At 40.7% G+C, this 23,920-nt stretch overlaps 1 protein-coding gene across 2 annotated transcripts in view; it reads right to left on the reverse strand.

Annotated features, from left to right (window-relative positions):
- The window catches only part of grk4 (G protein-coupled receptor kinase 4), a 55,288-nt gene that overhangs the window by 26,222 nt on the left and 5,146 nt on the right, over nt 1–23,920 (reverse strand). For both annotated transcript variants that reach the window (XM_082537341.1, XM_082537342.1), the window contains exons 2-5: nt 14,438–14,533; nt 5,275–5,387; nt 4,194–4,271; nt 3,532–3,632 (exon numbers count right to left, since the gene is read on the reverse strand). In XM_082537341.1, coding sequence (XP_082393467.1) covers nt 3,532–3,632; nt 4,194–4,271; nt 5,275–5,387; nt 14,438–14,533 — 388 coding nt within the window. The remainder of the gene's footprint in view (nt 1–3,531; nt 3,633–4,193; nt 4,272–5,274; nt 5,388–14,437; nt 14,534–23,920) is intronic.

The raw sequence follows: 23,920 nt of genomic DNA on the forward strand, positions 1-23,920 counted from the left end.
CAGCCATCACTGGGAGTAGAAATAAACACAGCTAATAATATGGCTTTTGTTAAACAAAGGGAGCGGGAGAAGACAAGAAGAGGGAAGAAAAATCAGCAGTGAGACCTTTGTCAACACAGCGGATATACAAAACATCACGATACACATGAGATGGGCCACACACACACTACTCTCAGTATGACATAACAATATGTTCCACTGCACCAAGAAAATAAAAAAATAAAAATCCACAAGTGAGCTAATATATTTCTGTTAGTGGGAGTGCAGCTCTGCCAAAAGTCACGTTCACACGTGCAGCACCATGCTTTCCTACAGGTTTTCCCTTTGAGAGAAAAAAAAACAAACAACGGAGCAAACGCTGGTTCAGAATTACACATCGGAATAAAATATGAAGTTACACAACGGAATAATACAAATAATGATAGTGAAAGGAAGAAGTGATGACCAGAGTTGGACGGGAATCCCATTCAAAAACATCTGAGCTGCTGCTGCACGGCTTCAACACGTGCCTGTGTTGTTCTCTTCGCCGTTTTGCCCCGCTCTCCTTCACACTCTCTTTCCATTTCTCCTCACTTTTCCCCTAATTCTCCTTTTCGTCCTCCTTTCCTTACTCTGTGTAGGTTTTCTAACGATGCGTCCTCATGCTCTGCATTTCTTCAGACTTATCACTTCATCACCTGCTGAGTTTTGAATCCAGTCAAGAAATGGAGCAGATGCTGTGCTTCTCACATCAACAAAAGCGCAGTATTCTGGTTATCCTCTTTCTCACACCGTTTCCCTGCTCTCCCTGATGCCCTTTGGACAACTTGGAGGAAGACATTTATGCAGGAAGAAGGAAACTTGCCTAACTGAACATGACTTGAGATGAGAGACTCTGTGGAGGTTTTTCTGGGTTTTGCTCATCTTAAACATAACCAATGAAGCTCCCAGTTTTAGTCCAGCACAAACCACATCACCTCACTTCTTCTACACATGCATTTGCCAACTTTTTCCTTCACACACCACCTCCTGCTGTGTGTCTGCATTGCTCACTCAGCCTCTAAACCCTCAAGCAAATCTCCCCAACACAGAGAAAATTAAGATATGTGAATAAGCTTTAGATAAACTAAACAAAACTTCATACTCAATTAAAATCATCGGGTCGAGGAAACTTTTTGGGAAAAATTAATCACTGCTTCAAAACATTCTGGCAACCGCACGCTTGTCCCTGTCAGCCACTTTGACTAGCTAACTTTGCATTCCTGTCTTCATGGGTCTGTGAAAGTGGCCGCGCTCTGTCAATCAGACATTTGCATAAAGGTTCCCTATACCTGAGGGAGGGAGATAATATCTGACTGTATGCAAGAGTGCATGCTGATGTCATAGCTGGGTGTTTTCTCAGCAATGATCCCCACTTCTCTTGAGCTCCTGTTTGGTGAAGCTTAAGTGAATCAAAGGTTAGTGACAGCATTTCCAATCCAAATCCATTTGCCCTTGTGGTTATGAGCTCAGACTTCACAGAAATTTTGATTTTGCCAGCAATGACAACACATGGCTCCATCAGCCCGCTGATTTAATGCATGCTGTACATGTTACATGTAAACCTGATACATTTGAGTTGTTTATTTTCTGTTGTTTAAGAGTAAGATTTATATTTTATGTGCTATGTGCATAAACTAAATTAATCCAGTTAAAAAAAAACGTGGTGGGGGCGCACCATCTTCCCAGAAAGGAAGCCCACAGATCGAGTTTTAATTTGCATATTGCCCAGAAGCTTCCTGAAGATGACCTCAAAGATCTTATCATCAGGAAGCTTGAATCTATTTAACACTACAGTTAATAATGTCTTCTTCTGTGATGTGATCAAGTGATTTATCAACCAGAGACTGATAACAGCTAGATGGGTGCACAACATTTAAATGCTAAAAAGAAAGGTTGGGTTTTTTGGTTTGTTTTTTGGTAACCAACCAACTGATTCCATGGCAATGCTGTTTCATGTACCAAAAGAAAAATATATGAATTATAGTTCCAGGCATTGATTACAATTATTTCAGTAAACTAGTAAAAATAAAATAAAATACAGGAATAGACCCCAATGTGTGTTAAGCAGACCTGGGTCACCGAGGTGGTTTGGTCAGTTCACTGTTAAATGTCAAACAATCTGAAAACATCACCTTTGTAAAAGTAATCTGATGTATTGGTAAATATCAAACTCGGGATAAAATAAGAATTGCAAAGCTGCTTTAGTAGAATTACAGAATCGCAATGTGCACCAGGAAATTTGGCAGAATAAGCTCTCTTTAATAGTAGACTTGTCGTGGTCCTTGGTCTTTGACCTAGGGTTATCCTTGGTTTTGTTTTTTGGATCTTTAGTTGTGATTACCTTTGTGCTATGGGTTCTTGTTTACATTTTAGTATAGATGTGCATTTACTCCTTTGTGTGTTTCAGGTTAACCTAGCTTCCCTAGTGTTCCATTGTAGTTTGTTGTCAAGTTTTTGTCTCAGAGTTAGATATTTCACTGTTTACTCGTTTCCTGTTTTATTTTGACAGTCATGCATCTTTGGATCTTTTGGAGATTCTTTGTTAGCTTCTGCATTTTGGACTTTGCCATTTTCTGGACCAAGAAGCATGTTGTTTCAGGTCCATGAAGCTTTTTCCTCCACATAGTGTTTCTTAAGAGCCTGGTTAGAGTCTGGTTATCATTTTCCAAACATCTTGCCAAACTAAATTCACCCAGTTGGAATCTAACTAAAACAAATGCAATCAGCTAACCAATCGGCACACAGTGCAATCATCTTAGGGATTAGGAATAAGTCACTACAACGACTTTAAGTAATAACAACAGAGTATAGCATATGCCGTTAAAAATATGTAATATGCCTTTTATGTGTGAAATGATTACCATTGCACTTACCACTGTAATATAATTAAGAAACCAAAACACAAACTGAGATGATACTACAAATATGAGCGCATACCCGAGTATCGCTGAGGTGTACATGTGTCACTGTATGTTCAATAAGAAGTACATGTGTGGGTAATAATCCCCAGTCTGTTTGCTTCTCCTGGCTCTCAGAGCAGGAAGGAGAAACACCTGCAAGTGTGTTTGTGTGTGTTTGTAAACCTGTTTGTGTGTGTGTATGTGGCGAACACTGAGGTGGCTGTTGTTTTCATGCCAGCCATCCGGATGCTCTCTCTGCCCACTGCTCCTTTTCATTTGGCTCAACTATGCGTACGTATTTGCGAGTGTGTGTGTGTCTGTGTGTAGTACGGCATTCCAGGTGCCCGCTGCCTCATCATCAGCAGTGACAGGGAGCAATGGTCCACACACACACACTTTCTTTCTCTCTCTAAAGATTCTGCTAGTGCCTACACTTAGATGCCCAGATGCAACCATGGCAAAAAATAATCATAATAATTATATTTTTTTAAAAAAAGAAATAAATCAATGTATAAAATTCCATTTGAATTTTCCCTCCACAGCCTGTCTGCATGAGGGCTGCGCAAATAAAAGAACAAATAAAAGCAGCAAGTTAGATTTAAAAACATACTTGGTGCAGTCATTGAAGAGCTCCTTACACGGACTCTGCTCCAACCTCTCCCGGCACCCAGCGACAACATCCTGGGGTATGTCAGGCAGATGGGCTGCCGACTTGAGGGTTTAAAGAGACAGAAAAACAGCAGGTGAGGCAAACAGATGCAGAGAGACAGAAGAGAACATGCTCAGTGTAACATGGTCACAGATTGTTGAAGATGTGAAAATAGATTTTATACCAGAATTGTGCTTGAATCTTTCTGTTAGTGAAAAAACAAAACAAATTGAAGTTCCCCTGTCTGTTTGCTCCGACTCATTTCAGTCAGTGAGAACATTAGCATTTATGTGAATCAGCTTAAAAATAACTGCCTTGTGCAGCTGTAGTGAAAACACAAAAGAAGACCTAATGGGACAGTGAAGTACACATTCACACATGTAAGAGCCAGAATTAAATGCATGACTTGACCATTTTATCTCCAGCTTACTTTATTTACCGATAGCTGAGCATATTTCCAGTTAACAAACAATTAAATAAACCCTAAGCAGTTTTATTACACTGAATAAAATTCAATGAGACGATCATCTGGAAGTGCATGTATTAACTTAAACTAATATATAAATCATTTATGGCCGTATCATGCAGCCCTGTAATTAAATGAGCAGGTTGGTGCATCTTACCCCATTATTAAAGTATGTGTCTAAAACATTCAGTCCACAGTCCCTCCTTTTCTCATCGGGAGCTAGCTGATACATAGCCTGTCACAGAAAAACAGAAGTTGTAGGAACCACAGCAAGCCATGCTCATTCAGCCATCTTTAAAACTTCTCCAAATAAGGTCAAAGTCACAGAGAAGAAAGCAAAGAAGGCTGAAGCAAAGAGGGAAAGATGCTGTGTTAATGAACAGAGGAAATCAGGGATAGCTGACTAATGGTGGAGAGTTAGCAAAGACAAACATCTCGTTTTAGTCATGGCAGCAAACTGGGAACTATTTTCTTCTTTTCACCATCACAGATTGTGTCTTTGGTCAAATATGGCTGTAGGCAGGGACACAGTCTGGAGTTTGACTGCTTTGCGCCGTGTGTTTTGTTTGAAAACACGCTCCGCAGAGACGAATGGGACTGAGCAGCACTACTACGCATCAGCCAAGACACAAAGTCCTCGGGGAGACTCGTGGCACATGTTGACGACTAAAAAGTTGCTCATTAAATTTCAAGCATTTGTCAGTTGGTGTGTATATATGTGTCTGCCTACCTTAAAAAAAAACCCTAAAACTAAAAGAAACAAAAACAACACAAATCTAGGACCCCATTAAATTCCTCGCCTGTTTTCCTTCTTGCATACCATCAGGGGCCTCGACACAAGCTTGGGCCTGTGTTTGCCTGCTCACCCAGGGGACCTGCCTCTGACGTTGGCTTGACCTCATGGAGGAGTGCATGGAGGAAGGGGAGGAGTCTGCTCCCTGACAGCTTCTCTAAGTCGCTAATCACCCACTACGCCCACCCCACCCACCTCCCTATGTGACTGCCAAGAACAGGCAAGGGGACTTTGCACTGACTTTCCTTTCCTGTCCTGTCCATTGCTCTGCGGGCCCTGATCCAGGAAGGTCTCGTGGGAGAAATCATAGACATATGAAGGTAAAAAATACGGAGAAAGTGAAAGACTGGCAAGAAGGTGACAAAGGGGGTTCTGTAAGACACAAGAATACTTATAAGGATATCAGAGAATATGCAGAGTAGTTGCAATGGACTCAAAGTCTTACCACAGCATCCATAAATTCCATGCAGCGCTTCAGCTCTGGCCTTGTGTCACAGTACTGACGGAATAACAGCCGACCAATGGGCTGCTTCTCACATAGACTAGTGTAGTCCCTCTCTGAGAAGAAGACAGGGGAAGGAAAAAAGATGAGGGGGAGGGAGATAGAAGGAGAAATGTAATACAACACACACTGGACATTACGCTACACCAGCGAGTCCATGAGATGATTACGCTAGGAGGAAATGATAACCCTGCGGCATGAAACTGTAAGTAACTGTATATTTTTGCCCAGCGAAACAAAAAATTGTTGGAAACCATTGAGCTATATCACTATATTAGTGGGCTTAAGGGATAAATTGTTTTCATTTGAATTAACTTTGCGTTGTGAGCCAAAGTGAGAAACGAACTGGTGGATGCCTTTTATAGTTCTCACAGTTAAACTCGAAATAGTCGCAAAAGGGCAATTAAAGGGCAGGAACTGTCACGTTTCCTGGTGACAGCAAAACAGTAAGCAATTTTTTTCTGCTTCTGTTTTGAAACACATCTCCATCCACATGAAATACAAAAAAAAATGCATTTAAAGAAACATATACATTTCAAAATACAGGACAGGCTTAATGTCTGAAAATTTGTTTTGAGGAGCACAAAGAAACACTAAAAATTACAGTATGTGTAGAAACACGAATTGTCAATTTTGATCACCCCATTCGCTTGTTAAGCGCCCTTTTAAACATTTTAAACCTCAGCATGAGCATTTTCACAGCTGCCATCTTAGTGTTTTGACGTGGAATGTGACAAGAAGGGGCAGGTCTGTGTGTAAAACCGCACACTTACTACAACAACCTGGCTGTCAGTCACAAAATCATAAGCCAACGAGCATGCCGCAGATAATCCACCATTTTGAAACATAATATGTATGTCAAACATAGTTTGAGCTAAAATGAGTGGCTGAGTCCACAAGCTCAGAAAAACAAATGTCTCCAGAGTTCAAGACAGAAAACCATTTTCTATAGGAGTGTTTTTGCAAACACACTTACTGTCATCTGGTGGTCTACAAATAAGAAGCTTCGTTTTTCACACCTGAAAGCGACGTCCATGTTTTACAATGACAACGTACCAGTCCTCTCGTCCTTTGTTAGCTAACAACAAGCTAGCACTAACTAGCTGCTTTACAAAAAATACAATAAATAAATTAAAAAAATTAAACTTTTTCCCCAGCGTATATTTTGTTTTTTATTATACAGAGTGAAAGATTTGTATTTGTATTGCTTGGCATGTTTAACCAAAGAAAAGCAATACTTGCTATAATCAATAGATTAGGATAATGGACACTGAAGTTGCGTAAAAGAAAAGCTTAAAAACTGGGAATCTGAGAAGCGATTATCTACAGTACTCTGCAGAGGTTTTCAGCCACCCGTCATTTTTTATATTTTTCTAGAAAAATGTAAAATGTGTGCAGTGATTTTTTGAAACATGCAAACCTAGATGGAAATATCGTATACAAAGCAAAAACAGGGTTTTTTTTTCCATCTGAAAATACAGATGGAGGCACTTTGAGCAGACTGAAATGTAGAATGCAGAATGGAAGTAAAATATAAACAAATAGGGAGTGGGTCAGGACTTTTCCTCATTATTTTATATCTAATACGTCTTAGCTAAAACAAGGTTTTTCCTACAAATAAACACACTTTTTCCCCCAGACAGATCTAGCTATTAATTTTCCACAAAGTAATGGGGATCTACACAAAAATAAAAAAAAATAAAATAAAATGTAAGGGTCAAGTTAAAAGAAATTCAGCCTCCACACCACGGAAAAAAATGAATTCTACCTTAAAAAAAAGAAAGAAAAAAGAAAGAAAAAGCGACGTATTATTTTCTGGAAAAAAAGAAAAGAAAAACACCACATGATGTCACATATCTGTTTTTTCTGTACATATCTTAGCATTTTTGGCCCTATTAGCACTAATGGTGTCCATTTGAGTCATATTTCCTCTTGTACCAGCTTTCCATCATTGGTTGACGCTAAGGATGCGCAGGCACACAGGCAAGATAAACATACAAACAAAAACAGGCCACACACATTCATATACACAGAGGAAGAGAGATGCTAGGTATGAAAATTTGGGAGCGCTGACAGCTACAGGCAAACCTCCAACAGTAAATGAAATCTTCACAACAGCCCTCTCTTCTGCACTGTTTATTACACAGGATTTACTTCTGCAGCTCAGCGTTTCCTATTCAAACTTGCCACTTACATGAATACAGCACCTAACTTATCAGGTTGGTCAGCAAACAGGATAGAGATAGGATTTTTTTTTTATTACTTCCCTTTACACAATGAGGCTGCTGTATTTAAAATCTGACCAACAGAAGCCCTTTCACAAAACTTTATACTGTACTTTGTTACACTTGCTTTCAGACATTATCTTTCATCTTTGATCACCAAGATTTCAGAGGCCTGCTTTGGTGTTTCCCCATCAGCTCTGTGCGGGAGCGGGGAAAGCCCTTTACACTCATAGCTGATGAAGGCAATTTCAGAGCGTTTGAACAGTATTTGGAGCAGTTTATTTGAACTCTGGAGTGGAGTGGTCTGGCTGGAGGAGAACAATGGTGTAGCTGTGTATGACATCTGTATCCCCAAATGTGGCTCGCGCGCTACTCTTGACAATCATTGAAGAGGTTACTGACAGCGTACGATTACGAGAGCACAAGTGGCTTTTATTTAACAGGGGACAATAGGCGATGCGAACCACAGGAAGTTGGTAAAAAGAGACAGGGCAAGATACTCGTCCCATATTCATTAGCAGGCATAGAGAAATCAAAATATAAAATGCAAATTAATTAATCATCCAGTTGGTTTAAATAAACCATTAGATCATCGGCACTGTAAAAAGCTGTACTGTGAAGTGGTGTTGGTAGAGGTGGTGACAGAGGAGAACCAGCTCAGGCTGTCTTCTCTATGTCAAGATATTTCATGTGAAGTAGAAAGCTTGAAGAGGCCATGGTGGTGCAGTGGTTAGCATAGTCACCTCACATTAAGAAGATTCCTGGTCCAAACCTCCTTTCTGTGAGGATTCTGCATATTTTCCACATGGTCTCCAGGGACCCCAGCTTCCTCCCCCAGAGTCCAAAAGGCATGCATGGCGGGCAAACCGGTGATTCTAAATTGCCCATAGGTTTTAGTGTGAGCATGAATGGTTGTCTCTGTCTCTGCATTGGCTCTGTAATGGACTGGCATCTTGTGCACAGTGTACCCTGCCTGTGTTCCTGTGATAGCTGACAATTTAGGAAAATAGGTAGAGAATACCCAAACTAATAAATGGCCAAAGCACAACATCAACATTGGCTTAGTCTGATAGTAATTTTCAAGCAACAAACCACCAGTGCTAGAAAATTTACCAGTGAAGTGCTGAAGAACTGCTGGACTAAGTGTGAGAATGGATTTTTACTTACTGTTGCACTCTGCTCAACCAAGACATTCTCTAACTGCTCTAACTTTGTCCTCTTTAATAAAAACAAAAGCCAAAGAAGACAACTGATCTTTATATATCTCTTGTTCTTAGACAACTGAATGCATTAACACCCCTCACAGTGGCCGTGAAGACAGTCTCCCAGAATATAAAGTACTGCATATAAAGTGTGTGAAACCGACCCAGAGGCAGAACTCAACACATTTTATATTTTCATTGTTTTAGTGGTTTTTGTTTTTTACTTTCAAAAGCATAAGACTGTAACATTTCTGCTATAGCACACAGGGTGCTGCACCGCACCTCGCATAACTCAAAGGCCTCAACAATCAGAAACAGCTCAGGCTGTGCTTTACAATATCGTCCGTGATAAAACCAGAATACATTTTTCTGTATAATAAAAATGTCGTAGTGTGATATAACAGTCTATAACAATACCATGAATTGAAATGCCCTATGTGCGCAACTACGAGACAAGCCCAGGCATGTCTGAAAGCAAGAGCACATGTCAGTGTCCGATTGAGACTAATTATCTAAAAAGACTTCAAAAACATGCAACAAAACAGTACTATGCAAAATACGTGAGAAAAATGTTCCTGCTAAATGTACAGTAATGTCGAAAACAAGGGCTTTAAGCAGTTATTTTACACTTTTACCTGAACATCCTAGGCTATTAGTCCCATGCATGGGACTAATAAAGGTTATCTTATCTTATTTCGCCTCCATTTCCTACACTTCTAAATGCTGCTGCCTGCAAGCTGTAAGCATCAAGAACATTTTTTCAATCTTTTTTCTGTATCATTAGAAATTTCATTATTATTATTCATTTGTAATTATTACTATTCGTTATCCATTACAACAAATTATCGGATAGTTTTGAGGCTAACCTACCCGTCCTGACAAACAGGTATAGATCAACTTTCTAATGCTTTCTTTTTTCACCATTTAATTTCTCACTGAGCATTAGACTAGTGAGTTCAGCCAGCTGACAAAAAACATGAAACTTTGGGTTGGCGTCCCGTCGGCCGTTCTGAAAATTAAACAAACATTTCTTTTGTTCAGAGAAAATGACCTCTGACAAGGTTTCAGTCTAGCATGAGAAGTTTTTCAAGTATTTCGGGACATTTTCATCCTAATGACGAGTTTTGCTTGTTGCTCCAGTGGTGGCAGTTCTCTGCTGAATCACAACACAACTGGCTGACTCTTTAGGGTGACAACATCTAATTTGCGTAAGAAAGAAGCCACAGAAACTATTGTGAAATTGTCTGGAAAGCATTTTTTTCCCCATTAATTGCAAAAATATACCTGTTTTTCAGTAGGACTGTCAAAATTAAGAAAAGTATCTGTGTCACATTTCATTTTTACTCAGTAAGTTTCTCAGAATTATTTAAATAAATAGTACATTTACACCAGTTGTTAGTGTTTGATTTTTGCTGTACCCATTCACAGGTTTGCAATACACAACAAATCTTTTTATGAATAAACACTGGAGAAATTTTTCTTTATTTTTTAACAATGGTAACAAAGCGTTTCTATGACACTGCAGATCCACTTCATTGATGTTGTGCCTTCTCTCTCCAGTAGATTTTTCGTCCTATTTGTTGTACATGGTTTTCCATCCCAACCAGTCGAGGCAGATAGTTGCCCCTTCCTGATACTGGTTCTGTCCAAGGTTTCTTTCACAGTTGTGCTTCCTCAAAGGTGACTGCCTGAATGTTGGGGTAATCTCTCTAATGTTGTAGGATCTTTACCTTACAATTTAAAGGATTCATCTAGAGATGATTGTTATTGTGAGCTGATGCGATATAAAATTTAATTGGACTAATGCTTTTGACTTTTTGACTGTCATTTGTGTAGAAGGGAGTAGTTTAAGCAATTTGAAGCACATACATTTGTTTCTTTTATTGCATACTCCTTATCTACATTTATATTTCTATGAGGATGTTTACTCATACTTTTTGTGCTCCCCAACTGCAAAACCCCCCTAATTTCTCAATAATGTCTTCCTTGCTTATGAGGAACTTATCCAATTTCCTAAATATGAACAAATATGAAAGGAGATTGGGAAAGAGGGAACGCACACAAGGCAACAAGGTGTCAGAGAAAAATGGAACTGGTAAATAAGGGGATTAAAAAGAGAGGAGGGAGCACTGTAAGGCTCGAACTAGCACGGGATACTAACTGTCTGAGCCAGTGAATGCAGCTGTAATTACAACTCAATCAAAACTCCAATTTAGACCAAGACAGAGTAGATTAGTGAGACAGTGAACAGTCAGCTAAATGCTCACAAGCGTGCAATGGGTGCAGGAGTGCATGCCCGTGTTTGTGTGCAAACAGACACCTGCACGGCCAGTGCGCACTGCTGCTATGCAACAAGCATTTAGTCTCCATCCAAAATACCTATGCTTTCAGGACCATGTTAACATGCTAACGTGTTTGCAGTGATCAAAAGTAAGAGGTGCCCATATAATATATGTATTAACTATGCCAAAAAAATAGAATGGTAAGAAAGAGATGGACAAAAAAGAAAGAAAGATGGAGAGAGAGGTCTAAGGCTGGCAGACAAAGTGCCTGCAGCCCACATAATGTAATCTAAGCTTCCTAGAATTACCGTTCACTTGTCAAGGCTAAGGTCAAATGCCTGACATTATCAAGACACAACAAAGACTCTGCTATCAGTCGCTACACTGTATTCTGTCCACTGTGCTCGCACTCTGAACGGGCAAGTGTGAGTGTTTCTGCACGTGTGTATGTGTGCACGCACATAACTACACGCCTGTGTGTTTAAGCACACCAGGAGGATTATTTTGATCTTGTACTCAGTGTGATAGGGAAATTACGCAATAGCATCTATGTAATAGTGACGTACATAAACCTTAACAGCTGCTGTATGCGCGCATGCACACACACAAGGACAAACACACACATGGGCAGGCACTTATTGCCCATTTTTAGAATCCTGTGCACATTAATATCCAAATGGGAATAAATACATGCAAGGTTATATTTATGTGCTCGGTACCATCCTCCTCACACATTAATAATAATAATAATAATGATAATAATAATAATAATAATAATAATAATAGATGGATTGATTTGAGGTTACACAAAGAGATTTTACATTAAATAACCAGAATTGCTGCTTTGCTGTTCTAGGCCTGTGCCTACCAGTTAAGCCAGCGGCCCCCAACCCCCAGGCCATGGACTGGTACTGGTCCGTGAGTCGTTTGGTACCGGGCCGCGAGAGTTGAGGCTCGGGTGTGAAATTTATGGTTTTCAGGGTTTTTATCGGTTTTATTTTGTTGTATTTATCCACGACACCTTAAAGGCCAGTCCGTGAAAATATTGTCGGACATAAACTGGTCAGTGACACAAAAAAGGTTGGGGACCGCTGAGTTAAACTACAGCTTACGAACACGTCTGTCCAGACAAAGGCAGTGGAGGCTGTGAAAAAAGCAAAAATGATCATAGAAACTAACACATTCAAACAAATAACGGATAAACATCGTGAGTTTTGAGTAGTGATCTGAACATCAGTGCTGGCTTGGAGATAATGATCCAGGAGGAGAGAGCTTTAAAGAATTCTTTCGCTTGGTCCTGATTGGGGTTGACAAGAATTTGGCATTAAATGAGTAGAGGCTGATGGAAGGTGTGTGGTGATGAACAGAAGGACTCTGAAATGGATTCTGGTGTGGGACAGGAGCCCAGTTAAAGTTTTGAAGGGACAGGAGTAATAGTGGTTGCAGGACTACGGCATTTAGCAGAGTTGTACAGGAGTTTGATTACTTGTACTGTAAAGAATGCAGTTGCAGTAGCAACATCTGGATGTGCTGGAGGCATGGATAAACGTTTTGGAAGTAAAGAAAAAAAAAATTCCTGGGGAAAAAAATGTTCTTTGCTGCGACACGCTGAGGTTAAAGGAGAGAAGTGCCAAAAATTACTCAGACGCAGAGTGGAGTTGCTGATGGTGAGGCACATTTGGGGGTTTGGGACCAATCATGTCCTGACTTATCATTTTAGTTTGAGCCAGTAAACTTTCATCTGCGATTTAATGGTGCTGGTGTCCAACCACATCATGTTGAAGTATGACGCTATCAAAGGGAGAGGATCCAGAGGATGAATAGAAGAGGGACAAGCATTAAACACAGGGGATATCCTGTGATAGAGGTGTGCCTGGGCTTAAGTTCATGAACTGTTGCTTTGTTGTTTGAAATACATGACTGAGAGGCTGTGGCAGGGTTATTAATGTCGGGACAAAAGAACAGTGTGGTTGTTGGTATCAAAACTCGTACTGAGTTCGAGGAAGATGAGGATGCAGTGTTAATCAGAGGCCGAATGAGGAAGGGAGAATGGTGAGAAGAGATAAGTACACACTGGGGAATTCCCCAAGGAACTACATGCCTAACAAGCATGTAAAGAAATGTGTGTGTGTGTGTGTGTGTGTGTGTGTGTGTGTGTGTGTGTGTGTGTTGGGGGGTAAGGATGTCCATATCCATTGTGATTGTTAGCTGGTGTATTGCAACTCCTAGACACAACCATGACTGTGAATATGAAAGTTCACCTGACTGTGGACAGGTTGCCACAGACAGGCCTTCAGTTTCTCCTGTATGAAACTGAAGGCCTGTAGTGGCAACCTGCCACTGCATGTGGCGAATAAAATTTGAACTTGAACTTGGTTCCAGAAACTGTACAGCCACTTACAGTTATTATTATTATTAAGGCGGACATGGAAATCACCTGGGATAGGAACAAAAAGGTGAGAATGCACACAACTGGACCAGAGATGGAGATCGATTTTTTTCAAGATTTGGATAATTAGTTCTATGAATGAAGACTTGCGATCTGAAATCAACACGACGACGAGTGCAATCAACACCGAGTATGAGACATGTCCTCCGCGAATATGTGCATCTACATCTTTGACTCTGCCTTCTTCCTATCCTCTCCTGTCCTCGAAAGATCTTTTCTCTCGTTGTAAAAAGCCTCTCTTTCCCTCTATGTTTCTGTTTTCCACTCGTGCTCTCTGTAACTCTCCTGTTCTGCCACTCTTATGTTTCTCTGAAGTGGCTGAAAGAGTGAGAGAGAGGGAAAGAGCTGCAGATAGTGGGAGGGAAAGGCATGGAGATAGAAAAGAGGGAGGGTATGCGAGTATGTGGGGGAGGGTAGCACTGCAATCTCTGGCAAAGATAGCTGTGACGCACTATTACACAGACACACACACACACACACACACACACACACACACACACACACACACTTGTGCTGTGGCATTCAGGGAACCATGGTGGGTGGGGGCTGGGGAGGTGAGAAGATAATGAAGCCCAAGAGTAGAACTCTTGTCGGGGGCCACAAAGAGAAAATCCTGCCAGTACTTTCAAGTTAGACCTGGAGGTTGAGAAAAGGAAGGAAGCTGGGGTGAGCATGCTTTCATTTGATGTGTGAACAAGCACAGCAGAAATGTTAAAGGAGAGCTTGAGATTCAGAAACAGCAGTACAAACAGATTCCCTGTCTCAGTCACACGCACACAAACACACACACAGGGTTTCCTGTCCCTTGCTTGTAACTACGGGTGGAGACGGGTAGAAACAGGAAGGAAGTCCAATCTGAACTTCCTCACAGAGTCAGGCCCACCCCAACGACACAGCATGGCAAGTTATCTTTTTGTCTCACACCCACATGCACTACCAGTTTCTTACCGATGGTGCGACGTAGCTCCTCACACTGGCTGATGTGCGGGAGTTTTAGCATCTCTTTCCATTTCTTGCTGCGGCCATTCCTCTTTCCTCCTCCACCTGAGACACAAAATGAGAGTTTCCTCGTCAGCCCATCTATGCTTTAATATTGCATTTGGAGTCTTTAACAGTTTCCATCCATTGGCATTTTCAACACAAACATATGAATAGGGCTGCTGTGAGGACATAAGCCCCACCCATCTGCTGTTCAAACCTACTGTGTGCAAGGATCAGCCAATCAGAATAAAGAAAGGGAGAGGAGCTAAAACAGCTTGTTTTTATTTAGTTATCCTTTACTTCATCCAATAAGGATTATTTTTTAATTATGGAAAACAATTCTAGTACAGTCAAAAAACATAAAGGTGGAAATATGGAAATGAGCACAATAGGTTCACTTCAAGTGTTAGGAAAAGTCTCAGTTATAACCACATGTCTAAATTAAAACCTCTCACAAGAGAAAAGATTTTAAGACATTTCATAACTATCAAAATGAAATGAAATACTTCAGACTTTTTAAGACTCATGGGAACCGTGTGTGCGCGTCTATGCATGTGCGTGTGTGTGGGTGTGCACAAGCTTGTTCATGTTGACCTTGCTTTGACCAGAGGCCAGAGCAGGTGGTTCATCTCACCAGTCGCCTCCATGCATCATGGCAGGGCATGTGGTGAAGAATGTTGACAGCTTCAAAGATCATGGGGCACACACATATTGTGTGTCTCTCTCTCTCGTAAATGCGTGTGCGTGCACACACACATACACTCGCACGCACACACAGTAATGTTGGGCAGTCGTCTTGGCAGATCAGATGACCCTGATATGAGTGGTAAACGATCTCAAGGCCCAACAGCGCTCTACAGAGGACCCCAGTCACTCTGTATATTTCACAAGGAATCTCATTCCAATAGCAGCAGGGGTGTGTGTGTGTGTGTGTGTGTGTGTGTGTGTGTGTGTGTGTGTGTGTGTGTGTGTGTGTGTGTGTCCAGAGAAATGGGGAAGAAAAGAAGTCAGGAATGGGAAACAATCCAACTGAGGAGGTTTGCCTGCAGACTGTCTCATCTGGAAATCCCTTGCATTTCCCCTCGATGACCTTCTCATCTCAAACTCTTGCCTCAAGCTCAGCTACACCGGCTATGCTGCAGACATTACATAGTCCACACCCAGCCAGATCCTTTACACAAAATCTACGCAATGTCCAACTGAGCCAATGTAAGAATATAGCAGAAAGCTATCCATGTAATTCATAGTGGGCAACCAGTACTCTTGTATCCTGCCTGTAGCACACTCATGCTATGTAAGTTGTAAGTACAAATCCAAAGTGGATGGTTTCCTGATATTTGCTAGATGTGAGCATGTGTGGATACTGTTCCAACCTTATTCCGTGGACATTATCCACAGGTCATCATTCCATCATTACTGGATCACACACACACACACACACACACACACACACACACACACACACACACACACACACACTTAAAGAGAAAATCTGATATTTTATAACATCTGTCTGCAAACTCGGCCATTATTAAAATAGGTGATCAACATTTTAAAAAGTAGCTCGACACACATTTGCTGATTACAACATCATTTGATTAGGACTGGTATTTTATGGTTTACACAATGCCAGTAAAGTTCCTCTGTGCTATCTCACAGCTTTCCTGCCTTCTCTTCACTATCCTTTCTTAATAAAAGCTACAAAGCGTACATAAAAATATATAAAAACAATGATCCTTGGAGGACCATCCTGACAAAGCACATGGTTCAACACAAATTCACAATTACCCATTTTCCACTATTATGATGGCCTACTTGTGCATCCCAAATCATTGCTAACAAAGGCTGGGGGAATTATACAAGGAAGACAAAAAAATAAATAAATAAATAAAAATATCACAGTTGTATCTGTGAATAATCTATGAATATTCCCTCCCACAGCCGCTTGCGTCAGAGGTTCCAGCTATTTTGTGGTGCCAGCTTTTAGGGACTAGGAGCAGTCCTTTTTTTCTAGTAGGAATACAAAGACCTGGTTCTAGATTAATCTCGTTCATTAGGGCTGTTCGATATAACGATATATATTGGATGACGATATAAAAACGTCTATCGTTTAATTTTATCGTTTGTTTCGTGGTGTCGCAAAATAAACTGTTTACGGCAATATTTTTTCATCGTTTTGATGGTCACTGTAGTGGCTATATTAATTTCTTAAAGTTCTCTCTTTCTCTTGTATTTAATATAACCACACTACAGACGAGCAAGCATATGCGTTGTCGTTAGCAACAACGACGATAAAACCATCGCGGCACGTGTCCGCTTATTTATTTTCCACATAAACATTTCACAATAAAGCTCAAGATCCTGTTGAGACTTTTCAAAATAAACTGAATCACGTGAAAGAGCAGATTATTTACGGATGAGAATTAAAAAAAGAGCCGCCAGGTGCTAAAAAATAAACCTTAGACTCAAACGTTAGAACAGGCTTTTCCCCGCAGCACGCTGTGTAATAAATACTCACAAAGAAAACGGCGGCCGTTACAACTCATGTCTAAAAATGTATAGTTTCATGCATCGGTTAAAACACTCGACTCCAGGTACGCAACGTGCAGCTGGAAACACTTCACGCAAGTCGAGCTGCCCGAGATTCACAGAATTTACAAAAAATGTTGAATTTTTGTGATTTATATCGTTATCGGACGATAGATGTCTTATATCGGGATATGAGATTTTGGTCATATCGCACAGCCCTATCCATCATCAGTGGAAAGGGGACAATAAAAAGATAAAAATAGCTAAATGTCTTTAGCCAATTCTCATCTCTAATCATTTCATATCTGCCTCTGGACTGTCTATTATACAAAAAGGATGCAAATACAAGGCAGTCTACCTTCCTGAAAACCTCCTCCCTTCAGACAGGCTTGCGTGTTTGCTTATGCCGCAGACAAATGGATGATCAACACTCTTATGACTATGTCTGAAGATCTCTGAATATCAAGATCCTATGTGTTTAAAAGTAAAATATGCAGACATGTGAAAATCTGTCAACAATCCTGGAATAGATAAAGTTTTTTTGTTTGGTATGTTTTCCCATGATTTGGTTAAGCGGAAGAAAATGGATGAATGGATGGATAGTTGTGGACTTTTTGTGGATAAATGTTTGAAGCTTGTGGTAAATTTATACAAGTGGTTACCTGATTTTAAAACATGCAATACTGACATTTTATGCGCTCACAGTACTGTGACAGTCAACAAGGAGAATAGGGGCCAGTATTAATGTTTGATAAGTCTGTGCATTTCTAATTCTGAAAATCTTTTCTTTTAAAAATTTAAAAGTAGATGCATTTCTGCATGTTTTAATAATTAAAAAAAAACATTAGTATTTATATGTGACAAAAAAATTCTATCAGGGGAAGAGAGCAACCCATCTTCTTGTTTCACAGTCAGTGAATTTAAAATGATTAATGTTGGTTTTTCTCGATTACTATGTTACATCAGTACATCAGCCAGCCTAAGTGTGAGTGAGCAACATAGACAGTTTGATTATGAAAACAGAGAGGGAAATCCTCTGCCCCAAAGTTCACTAGACACCAGCTGGCCTGGCAGAGACATGTGACAGCTTCAGCACAAAATCTCACAGGAGGCCATGACGGTCAAACACCTGCAGAACGAACAGTGTGCACGCTCAGAACACTACAAAAACAACATCCTCATACATCTTCTTCTGCATCAAACTACTTTAAAAAATAAAATATGAAAGAGTTCAACTTTCTGACTTTGCTGTCTGTTGCTTGTTGATTTTCACACTGAACAAACTGCCTGAATTAGTTTTACATGCAACATGCAACAGTAGTACACACATTACCAAAAAATTTTTATTTTTTTTTCTTTTAACCGTGAGAAAACTTACACTGTTTAACTGGAACTGCTTGTTGATATATGAAGCTTTTAAAATCATGTGGCATCAGGTTGTTGAAGACAGGTATGCTGACGGACCTGTTGTGAGGCTCCAGGGCACACACACCACACACACATACACACACACACACACACAAAGCTATGTTTCCTTGTTGCAGGAAAACTGAATACACAAACAAAAGAGGCCAACGAAGAAAAATGTTGAAGCCAAATGTTGGATTGGCTGTTGCACAGCTGTTGCTGTGTGATGATGGCCAGTTGCAGGAAAAGTCTGCAAATATATTGAGCCAAAAACACTGCAAGATTGATGAATACAGTCAAACTTGCTCTGCAGAAAGTAAGAAATAGACAGAGATTTACTTCTCTCGTATTGCCTTCTTATACTGTGAGTAGGAAATGTGAGTGTTTCAGCTAATGGGCTCTATACTGTAAAATTACACGAGACTCAAATTTCCGATGGAAAGAAAGAGAAGGAAACAGGAAATAACTGACAAAAAACACCAGATAGACAAAGATATTGAAAAGAAAAAAGATTTTAATAGCAAGCTTTTGAAGAATGTGTGTATGCGCGAGTGTGCTCATGCTTGTCAGAGCCGGCTGGGCCACCCCACCCTGTTTAAAGTCACTCTGACGTCAAAGCCATGTGTGCAGGCCCTTAATGCAGACAGGATGGAGCAAGTATTTATTTAACTTTGGTTCTCCCCTTCGAGAAAACGGGGCCCTCCATAAACACTGACTTCAGAGAAGTTTTGCTCATTCATAGCCGAGCTACAGCCAGCGCTGAGATCACCAAGCAAGATCTGCAAAAGTCCAACGCATGTGCTGCAGTGACGAGACAAAAAAACCTAAGACGGACTGAGGAAGTCTGACATCAAAAACAAGACATGCAGCTTGAGGATATGCGAGAATGCACATTCCTTTCCTGAAAGAAAAAAAGTTATAGAAAGCGGGGTCATCCCGGTCGTACATCAGTAAGATGTAGCAACATGTCACCAGCTTTTCTGGTTTGAGTTAGACTGGCCACAGTTGCCTCACATCACTCCCCTCTCCATTTCCCCTTGTTTCCTGTCACTCGGTACTGTCACCCATCCAACCAAAGCAAAATGCCACAAAAAAGGCCAGAAAAACTGCTTTGGCAACAGCTGAATAGATGACCCAACATAACACTCAGCTTGTTTAAAGTAACTTTATGTAACCACGTCTTTCTTTTTGATAACAGCCAACAGTCTGTCATTTGTTAAAGGGGACACAAGTGCCATTTGTTCAAATGTGAATAGAGAAATTATATACGCACAAATATATATAAATAAATAAATACAAATTATAGCAGACAAAGTCACTAGCAGTGTTATTTATCTTCCTGAAGTGTATTTTAGTGTATTTTCTGAAGTTTCAAGTCTAACCGGTTAGACACGTATAAAACTGAGACTGCAGAAAAAATAAAAAGAGCACATGTGTACACTAAGTATCTTCATGGAGCTACTGTTTGCAGTTCTGTCTGAGGTGAGTTATGGCTGCTTTAATGAATGTACATTCATTGTCCTCTTTTGAGTCTGCTTTTTCTCCTACTCTGTGATCACTGGTGTGCTTGTAGCTCATGTGCAAGACAAATTCAGTCCCTATATCACTGCCTTTACTTCTTTCATCTCTCTTTCATCTCAAGTGAAAGAAGAAGCCAGACTGGAGGTTGCACATTCGACTGTAGCAGTATCGTTTCAGCGCAGCTCCCCCTGCCCAGCCACATCCTAATTCCTGCAGCAGTTACAAATCCACACTTCAGATTTGCCTTTTATTAATACCAGTTCAAATAGAGTTCACTAGTTATTTCACAGAATGTGTAATAGTACAATTAGGCCTTACAAGTGAGACAAAAACAGTTTCTGCCTGGAAACAGGTGAGACAAAACAGAGACGCAAATCAGTCAGACGATTAGTGCATCGAGGATGCATCTAAATCCAAAACAGCTCTGCACTCCATGGACTCCACAAGACGTCTGAGGGCTTTAGGCACCAAGCAGCAGAAAGTTCAGTAAGGTACAAGGTGAAGCCTCCGTGGATCGAACCTGTTTTTCTAACAACTTCTAGAGATCAGTTGAGTCGAGATATGGCGAAACCTTTCTCATGTTTTTCAAAAACATTACATGTTTTCTTTAGTGAATCAGATTATATTATCCCACCATCGCCATGAAGGGTCATAGCAAACTAAAACTGCAATAAAAATGTTAAAAAACTGCAATAACATTTAGGCAGGAGGTACATCTCGAAGTAATAACCACATAGACCCCAAGTTTGCTGGCCTTGATATGGCCCTTGTGTGGCTGGTGCCACTGACATCAGGAGGAGGGCAACTTTTTATCTCTGTGTGCCACAAATGATCATTTTAATACTCAGAAAAATACACTCTAACAAAAAAGCGTTATTTAAAAATAAGATGAAAAGTCTTATTTGCTCCGATATTGGGAACTAGAAAACAACAGTTCTAAAACACTTAAACGACAAAACACCATCACCGAGTATTTTCTCTGCTGTGATTCCCAGCTTCTTCAGATGTTACCGTGAACATAGAGCAGCGCTGCTGTCATCACAACTCGTTTTTATTTTGAATCACCATATGGCGGAAGACGCCCGGCCATCTGATGAACACATGTCACATGCTGACACTCGGAATAACAGCCACAAGGCCAGAAAATCCAACTCGTCTGTGACAGTCACAGCCTGACCGTGGCAGTAAGCAGCCCGTATTCACACAATATGATTCAGCCAGTTAGGCTACACACTTACGCAGAGTGACTTTTAATGAGTATGTGAAGGTTTACTTCTTTGAACTCTGACATAAAAAGCTGCGTGAAGGTCAAAGATGGGGGTCACCATGTACTTTTGGCACAGAGAGAGGTAATAAGCCAAAAACATTGTTGAGTAAATTAACTACATTGCACATGAGAAACGTTTTTCTAACTTTCAAAACACTGATAATAATGTTTACCAGGATATTCTTACTCAGTACAATCACATCCTGAATATTCGGCGCTTCTTCTGATTTGAAGCCTGTCCAACAGCAGCAGCATAGGTGGAGGTTTGTATTGGACTGCCGCAGCCGTCTCCCAAAAACACGACTTAAATAGTAGGAAATGAAAGAGGGTCACACATAGTTTAGGCCCATTGTAATACGAGCATGCACACGCACATAGGCACAATGGAGCCTGGCCATGATAAATGAATGGTCTGTTGCTTTCCCAGTCACTCTCATACAGTGTGTGATTGGCTGGTGCAGCCCCTGATAAGGAAAATATTAGCTGTGAGTATCTGTGTTGCCTATTGAGAGCAAAGGCCCAGTGTTTGCGTAAGGTAATCCATCTGTATACTTGCACTGAAAGACACACATCAGCTGAGAGAGAGGAAAAGAGAAACATGTGAATATCAGCCAGCTCTGCTCTGCTCTACTCCTCACCTCGCTCACATGTTCTGATTCAGCCTCTTGCTGCCCTCCATATATAAACAGTTCTCTTCTCCCGTTATGCCTTCATTAATTCTTTATAACCAGACTTTCCTCCTCCTCCATATGGCCCTGAGAGAAAGAGTGGCTCGCGTGCAAAACTGCGAGGAACGCTGCAACATCACAGTAAATTCCAGTGACAACAAACGAAGAAGTGCGTGGCAGTGCGTGGGGGGGGGCAGCGGATCTCACATGAGGTAGGACAAGCAATTTCTCACATGAGCAAAATGACAAGCACGAGCACACACACACACACAGAGCACAGCACTTTGCACATAAACAAGCTCCCGTGCTCATTCCAGCAGCGTGCTATGGTGTTTTGCAAGACCTTTTCTTCCTCATGTCTCTGTGCTTGAGGTATTCCATTAAACCGAGCCGAGGCGTGCTTGAAAACTGACCCTTGTTTTCACAGTGTCTTAGGGGAGAAGGGGGAGGGAAGGACAGTACGGGAACATGGTCAGACTAAACTTGAGCAAGATACCGACAGACTTCATGTGGGTTTAAGAGAAGAAACTGAAAGGTTAATCATCTGGGAGTTATCTACAGCTGTCTCTTCGACGAAGGGTGGAATGGTTAATTTCATAGCCTGGCAGGGAAAACTGAAACACAGAAAAGAGGCCTTCCCAGAACGGGGCCCTTGAGCACAGGACACATAGAAGAGATTACACCTTGAAAATGAGCTTTAACAGGACAACACATCGAGTCATATTTGAAGGCATTACTGACGTGAAATTTACCAAGGACAGAATCTAAAACTGCGACTTTATTAATGTTATAAAAAGAAAAATGTATAAAGCATGAAAAATCTTTAAGGGCATTTAATACACTTCCTACAACTTCTAAAAAACCTCTTTAGAGAAACAAAGCATAAGTCACCACAACACTCCGAATCAGCTCTTACACATAACCTACACATTGTTAAAAGCAGACTGACAGCTGGGTTGTCGTAGGAAGAATGCCCATTTAACATTTAATAGATGTTCATAAAGTGCTTCAAAAGTGCCTCTTCATGTTTACTCAGCTTGCCAAGAAGACATGTTAATGAACATCCCAGCAGCCACCCAGCTAAGCATCCCTGCTAAAGGTATGCAGCAGAGCCGAGTACGCAACACAGTGCATCTCGTTCTCCGCACAGCCCATTTGTGGGTGTAATAACTGTAAAATGAGTCCCACATCAAGGGACAGTCACAAAGCAATGTGTTTTATGAGCCTCAGCTGGAGGAAACACCCCAGAGTGATGACAACGAGTGTTAGCCCAGCTACAACCACAAAACTAATAAAGCTACGCTGGCTAACGTCACAGAAAAACCCTCACAAGTGGTCTGAGAGGAGTGACGGGATTCAAGTTTGAATGGTGGTAAGGAGAGGGCAGCGCACGCACAGAGGTTAGTGACACGAACACCAACGCAGCCATATCTGCTTATACCTGTATTGTTCTATTGCAAAAGAAATTTGAGAGAAAAAAAAAAATCAAAGCTCATGTGAGCGCTGGACAATCCACATTCCTTCCATTTTAGGTCTGTGATTACATTTAATTCCAGAAAGTCCGAGATTCAGTCTTCAGTCTCTTTAGCGTAACTCTTGGTGATTACATGTCGAGGTCTCCAGTGGAGTTATCTAACCCTTTACCATAGTCTTCTGTAGATAATTCACATTACTACTTAGCGATTATACTGCGTTTGCGTCCCAGGAGATGAATGTAAAGTTGGTGACAGCTGAAACAAATTAAGATTTCTGCTTTAATAGGATACAAGAGCATATTTCCATTTATCAAATGCATAATACTTATATTGCAGGACAGTCAGATCAGTGCATTTCCAGTCTCTCAATATTTAAGAATAGTTGCTGATGTTTTTTATTGTTTTGTAATTTTTTTTTTAAAGCTATCTGATTTCTGTGACAGCTTCGCATATCTGCTGTTCTACAGAAACAAACAGAAAACACCCATCAAATGACATGAAAAAAACAAACTAAATATCATTCAGTCAAAGACAAAATGTTCTGATTGAAGAGATAAATTTTTTTTTTCCTCTTTGCCCCCAT

This window comes from Aulonocara stuartgranti (assembly GCF_965226115.1).
Source record: "Aulonocara stuartgranti genome assembly, chromosome: 6".
NCBI classification, from domain to species: Eukaryota; Metazoa; Chordata; class Actinopteri; order Cichliformes; family Cichlidae; genus Aulonocara; species Aulonocara stuartgranti.